The sequence below is a fragment of the Cydia splendana genome, chromosome Z, assembly GCF_910591565.1.
Source record: "Cydia splendana chromosome Z, ilCydSple1.2, whole genome shotgun sequence".
NCBI classification, from domain to species: Eukaryota; Metazoa; Arthropoda; class Insecta; order Lepidoptera; family Tortricidae; genus Cydia; species Cydia splendana.
In genome coordinates this window covers 1,907,165-1,913,129 of record NC_085987.1, presented here as the reverse complement: position 1 = coordinate 1,913,129, position 5,965 = coordinate 1,907,165, and the positions used below count along the sequence as shown (strand labels likewise).

General features: G+C 39.2%; 1 protein-coding gene across 1 annotated transcript; it reads right to left on the bottom strand.

The window, feature by feature from the left end:
- Window positions 1-4,578: 4,578 nt before the first annotated feature.
- On the bottom strand, window positions 4,579-5,028 carry LOC134805191 (PAXIP1-associated glutamate-rich protein 1). Its single transcript, XM_063778501.1, has one exon. The coding sequence runs from the start codon at window positions 5,026-5,028 to the stop codon at window positions 4,579-4,581; it is 450 nt and encodes a 149-aa protein (XP_063634571.1).
- Between the last annotated feature and the right edge of the window lie 937 nt (window positions 5,029-5,965).

Sequence of the window (5,965 nt, the reverse complement as noted above, 5' to 3'; positions counted from 1 at the left end):
CGCTCTTTGACTTTATAGTGCGATAAGTTGTCTAACTCAAAATAAAACAATAATTAATAGCATTCATAAATTTACTTCACTAAAAGATATATTATGCGGCACCAACTCCAAATTAATACTTTTAGGCAATACTCTTATCCCGTCCTTATGATGCACGATCTGCAAGCTGATATTCTGTGGTACCAGTCTAAATTCCGCCTGCATAGGCATAGTATCTTCTGCTCTATTTTCTGTTGTTGTTGTTTTTATTGTACCCTCAGTTGTAGTAGTTTCTTGTTCTAAAGATGCATCTATGAAGTGATAGATAGCGGTGGCGATTACTCCAATTGTATAAATGGCCATGATGACTGAGCCGATTAGCATTACTAGATTCGCCATTTTGCTTAATCGGTGGAAGCATTGCTAAACATTGTTGTATCTAAAAATACTTTCACAGGTATGCAGATGTACTTATAGACATTTGTGACAGTCACAACGACAACTTCGGAACTTTCTTTTATTGATCTCTGTGGAAGTCCGTTACGCTAAAGGTTGGAGCACACTAAGCGGATCAACGACTCTCAACTCGAGCCGCTCCGTATTCTTTCTAAGAAACGCCATTCTGTTATAGGCAGAATAGGCGCAAATTTCGTCAGACATCGCATCCCGGGCGACAACTCGTTAAGTGGCCAGACTGAGAAGGAATATGCTGTGCCCCGGACGCCAGGCGATCGCGATTATTTAAGCGAAATTGAACTTTACGGAGTCCCGCGTAAGTCCCAATTGCATTGGCGAAGCTGACGGCTGTACCCGACGTTGACTTTCCGATGACGTTCATAGACGTCTTTGGCGGTCAAAGGGTGTAGAGGAATGTGTAAAGGACCCTCTGTTCCTGGCCCGCGGTCTAACGCACACTTATCGGCATCGGAACAGTATGGCACAAGCTAATCTGTGCGTAGAAAACTTGCAGGAGCCGCGCGGTTACATCTCACCGTTAACTCGGGGACAGCGGGTAAACCGCGTGTAAACTGGCTACGCTAGCTTTGCACAAACTTGGCAGTAAGAATGCTAAACCCTAGAAGGTCCATACTTGACGTACGCAAGCACTAACACTTGGTATGAGAACTTAGCGTGGTCCGACTCTATATAGTTTGCCCCTAGACGTTGCACTGCCCTACAGGCGCTGTAAGCGCGCTGTCACACCCAACCCAGCCGTATTCCGTGCTACACAAAGAAAAATAAATTAGTATAAGTTGCTACATCTCCGAGGTACCTATTGAGCCGCTTCCGTTAGAGTCGGGCCAAGTTAACTCTGCATTTTATTTTTTTAAGCCTATCTTGTGTCCCACTGCTGGGCAAAGACATCCCCTTTTTTCCGCCACTCATCAGCATCACGGTTTGGTGCATGCTCCCGCCAGTCGCTGCAAAAAGCGCCGAGGTCATCCCGCCGTTTCTTTTTTGGTAGATTTAAAGGTAGGTGGAGTCATTCTAGAGTAGATTGACCACCGCAATGACAGTTTCTGATACACATAATGATTAAAAATATATTTAATTAACCAAAAAATCTCCTAACAAACAGTTATAAAAAACAAACACATGGATTTGTGTTATGAAAACTAAAGATCATGATACTTATAAAGCGCGCCTCTCCTTAGACCCTAAAGTGTATTAGATCTTACACTTTCTGCTATATCTTGCTGACTAGAGGCTAGAGGGATAGGGAAACGACATAGGGTACGAGAGTTAGACCAAGATAACTGCAGCGATTTTGATAGCATAGACTGTGCAAGTGTTATTTTAAACGTCAAACTTCTATGAAATGATGACGTATAAATAACACTTGCACAGACTATGCTATCAAAATCGCTTTCTTGGTCTAACTCTACATAGTGAGGTACTGTCGCGCATCGTGCGAAGCGTACTGGGGACAAACGCAGCTTGAAAAACTATACATCACGAATCACAACACCGTTGTGCTTGTGCCATCCTTGTCTTGCCAGCTGCGCGCTAATATTTCCAAGCTGAAATTCCGAGTTATGGGATTTTGATTAACAAACTCCCACTTGTTATATCGGCTTGGTAATCCTTTTCGATTTTCAAGCCGGAGGCGCCTGCGTTCATCCGCTGGAGGGACTGGATTTTCTGCGCCTTCTGCAGGAGCCTCCCCTGCGCCTTCTGCAGGAGCCTCCCCTGCGCCTTCTGCAGGAGCCTCGCCTGCGCCTTCTGCAGGAGCCTCGCCTGCGCCTTCTGCAGGAGCCTCCCCTGCGCCTTCTGCAGGAGCCTCCCCTGCGCCTTCTGCAGGAGCCTCCCCTGCGCCTTCTGCAGGAGCCTCCCCTGCGCCTTCTGCAGGAGCCTCCCCTGCGCCTTCTGCAGGAGCCTCCCCTGCGCCTTCTGCAGGAGCCTCCCCTGCGCCTTCTGCAGGAGCCTCCCCTGCGCCTTCCTTGTTGTCTCCCGAGTCCGGCGGCGGTGGTGGTGTCTCATCTTTCTGTTTTACGCTGACGAAATGGTACACGGCTATGGCGAGCGATATAATAGCGAATGTACCCAAGACGAGGGAACTTATCATAACAGCAATGTGGGCCATTTTATGTGAAAAAATTCAAAACACCGAATACATTATTCTGCGTAGAAATGAGTGACAGCAATGACAAGCTGAGATAGTATTATTTATTGAGAATATTGAGATAGGGTACATTATACTTCTTTACTCTTTGGATAGGGTGTAAGAGCCAACCTTTTTGATGTGACAGACCAAAACGTAGTGATTTAATTGTCTTTTTGGCAGACTTCACACCTCGCTCCTCGCTCTTCAACTTTAGCCATTTCCGTCAGAAGAAAAAAGTGGCGAAATTTAAAAAATTTTGGCGCGAACATAGGCCAATCAAATTATATTTTTTACAGGAATTAATTCCTAGCAAGCTGGAAATCGTCTTATTCATTGGTTCTAAATTCCAGGAGTTATGGGAAAATGTTTGCTCTTTTTCAGTTTTTAGCTTGTAGTTCAAAAACGGTACGACTGACGAAAAATTTGCTCTGATCATGATAAAAATTGACATCTGAGGATCCGAAAGATACCTTTATATGAATTCGTAGTCAAAGATTGTAAAAATGGCCGCCACTTTTAATTGCATTTTTTTTTCGTGTTAAAATCCTAATTTTTATTTTTCACCAGTACAGTAGCTAATCAACCACAACCTTGCTGGTAATAGTGCCATTGTAATTGATTGATAATGATAACATCTCTTAATACTGGATCAATTTATACTTTTTAAATATTAATATAGTATAACATCCATTTTGAATTATACATTATATCTTTTTTAATATTAAGGAACTTTATTATAGCCCCAAAATTAAAATGATTAAAAGTAAATTTATAAAAAAATAGCCTTACTGTAAAATGTGACTACTTTGCTCCCCATTGGGTAATTGTGCTCCAACAATTTTAATATCTGCATTAAAACTATATCAGAACCTCATTTAAATATAACAACAGTAACAACACTGACAACATCATAGTAGTCACAGTGATGGTCAACTTTAAATAGCCATATCATCATATCACTTTATGTATACTAATAAAAATATATATATTCCGAATTTTGGATCAATTTCTGGAGAATCTGGAGCAAAATAAGTACATTTTAGGGTACTATAGGTACTTTAAAAGACTAATATAACAGTTGGTCTCAATAAATGAATATTTTTTAACTATATGTATAATCATAGAGAAATATAGTAAGACAAGAGTGCTCACTCCATACATCAGTTTTGGTACCAAAAAGACTAATATTTTCATAGTCAACATCTAGCATCGAGTAGCGGAATTATCAATCAGCACTGCTAAGTAGCAGTAGTAGTACTGTCAAGTGACAATAGATGTAGCACCGACTGGAAACTCTTATGTTGTTGAGCATTAGACTTTACGGTCAGTGCTACATCTATTGTCCTTGACAGTATTACTACTGCTACTTAGCAGTGCTGATAATTCTGCTACTCGATGCTAGATGTCGACTATGAAAATATTAGTCTTTTTGGTACGAAAACTGATGTATGGAGTGAGCAATCTATGTTTTTTTTTCTATGGTAGAATTAAATTACATTAATGGCCTGTTGAATTTTTCACCCTGTTCATTAGCAATGTACTTTTTTAACAGAGCTTTATTAAAAAAAATATGTATTTTTTTTGTTTATCCACTTAATGGATTTTTTTTCAAAATGCGGTAAGTGCCATATAAATGCTATCATAAGATCATTGTGAGTTTTTTGAGATAAAGACTCAACAAACTAACAGTTTCTTAGCTTAACGTGAGGTCTACAGCTCACAGAGTTAATAATTATAATAATTTTGTTCCATTTTTATGGCAGCATTGTTGAGTTAAACTCCCCATGAGTTTATACTGGACAAAATATAGTTTGCAATAATATCTCAAACCATTTGTCTTTGAATTATTTCATTTTGATATACATATCTTTAATCAAATATTTTGCCACAAAATGCTATGAGATTACCAATGCGAATTTATGACAGAAGAATAATCTGGTGACACAAGACTATGTCCTCCGAAGATTGTGCCTGTTCCCAGTACCTGGCAACGGTCAGGAAGTGCTTGGAGCCGACGTAGTAGGAGTGTTCGCCTGCTTCTCCATCTGCTCTATGCGTTTGTGCCTGATCATGTTTGAAAGAATACCATCAAATGATGTAGTCTTCTTCTTAGCTGAACCCCGTAAAGTATCCTCCCCCTCCCGTCTCACCCGCAGTCTTAATGAACTAACCTCATCCATAAAGTCAAAATCTGACTTCTCTTCCTTCACTGGTGACTGCGGTACTTCGATTTTAGCTTCTTTCTTAACATTAACGGGCGAAGGCGCTCGTCTACCAGGGCATTTCCATTCTAGAGCCAAAGTGCCGTTTTTATCTATTTTATTGTATAGTTCTTCTAGCTCCGAGGCCTCAAGGACCCAGTTTTTGCCGATTGTTGTTCCCGCTTTGAAGAGCTCGTCGTCTGAGCAAGGTAGGTCCCAATCATCTCCTTGTAGTTCCGTCATGTTTTGTTCATTTACCTTAGCAAATTATTTTATACTCATTGACTTATTTAGGCTTGAGTAAGCCTTTGGAAAACGCCGTCAACCTTTGTGTACGTTTGTTCAGTTTATTGTTTCCAAGTTGATAAAATGATAAGAACTGTTTGACTTTTCAGGTTTTTCAGCTTTTGATAACCGTAACGTTAGCTATACACAAGCGAGTCAACAGATATCATAGAAGTTGGAAAAGAAAAGAAAGATGAAGAATTAAGCAATCATTCCATGAATTTATCTGAACAGAGTAATAACTAGATCGAATAAAAAATCATTCAGTACAGTAGACTCATACTAAACGTCTAGATCAAGTCTACATTTATAGAATAAAGTGAGCATAAAGCATAAAGTTATTAAACTTATTAAAGTCAGCGTAGTGTGGATACATCATTATTATTTGCAGGTGTGGCCACAATCGTATATTGACGTATTTGACGTGGGCACTAACAAATTTAATCTTATCAAAAAACACTTCATTACCGTAGCGTCTATCGGAAGTGCGTAACCGAATTTTTAATAATTGAGTAGGTCTCGCTTCAGAACTACTCCATGGTTACTAGAATTATATATAAAAAAATAAAAATTAAAAAAATATACTCATTTAAGTAAAAACTAATGATTCAAGAAAATAATCAAATTTAAGATGGTGATTTGACTTAATCCCTAAGGCGTTTTTCAAATCTTTTTTAAACAAAAGCTTGATTCTAGCAATTTTGTTCAACTATAACGATGGCGCACCATGATTTTTCCGCTTATAATCCCGTGATATTATGATACAAGAAACGTTACCCTTTATTCACTGAAAGAATAAACGTATATTATTCACTATCCTTGATCTTTTTGTAAAAAAACAGTAACTACATTATTTCGAAATTTTTAATTGGCAACACCAATAACCTCACTTTTT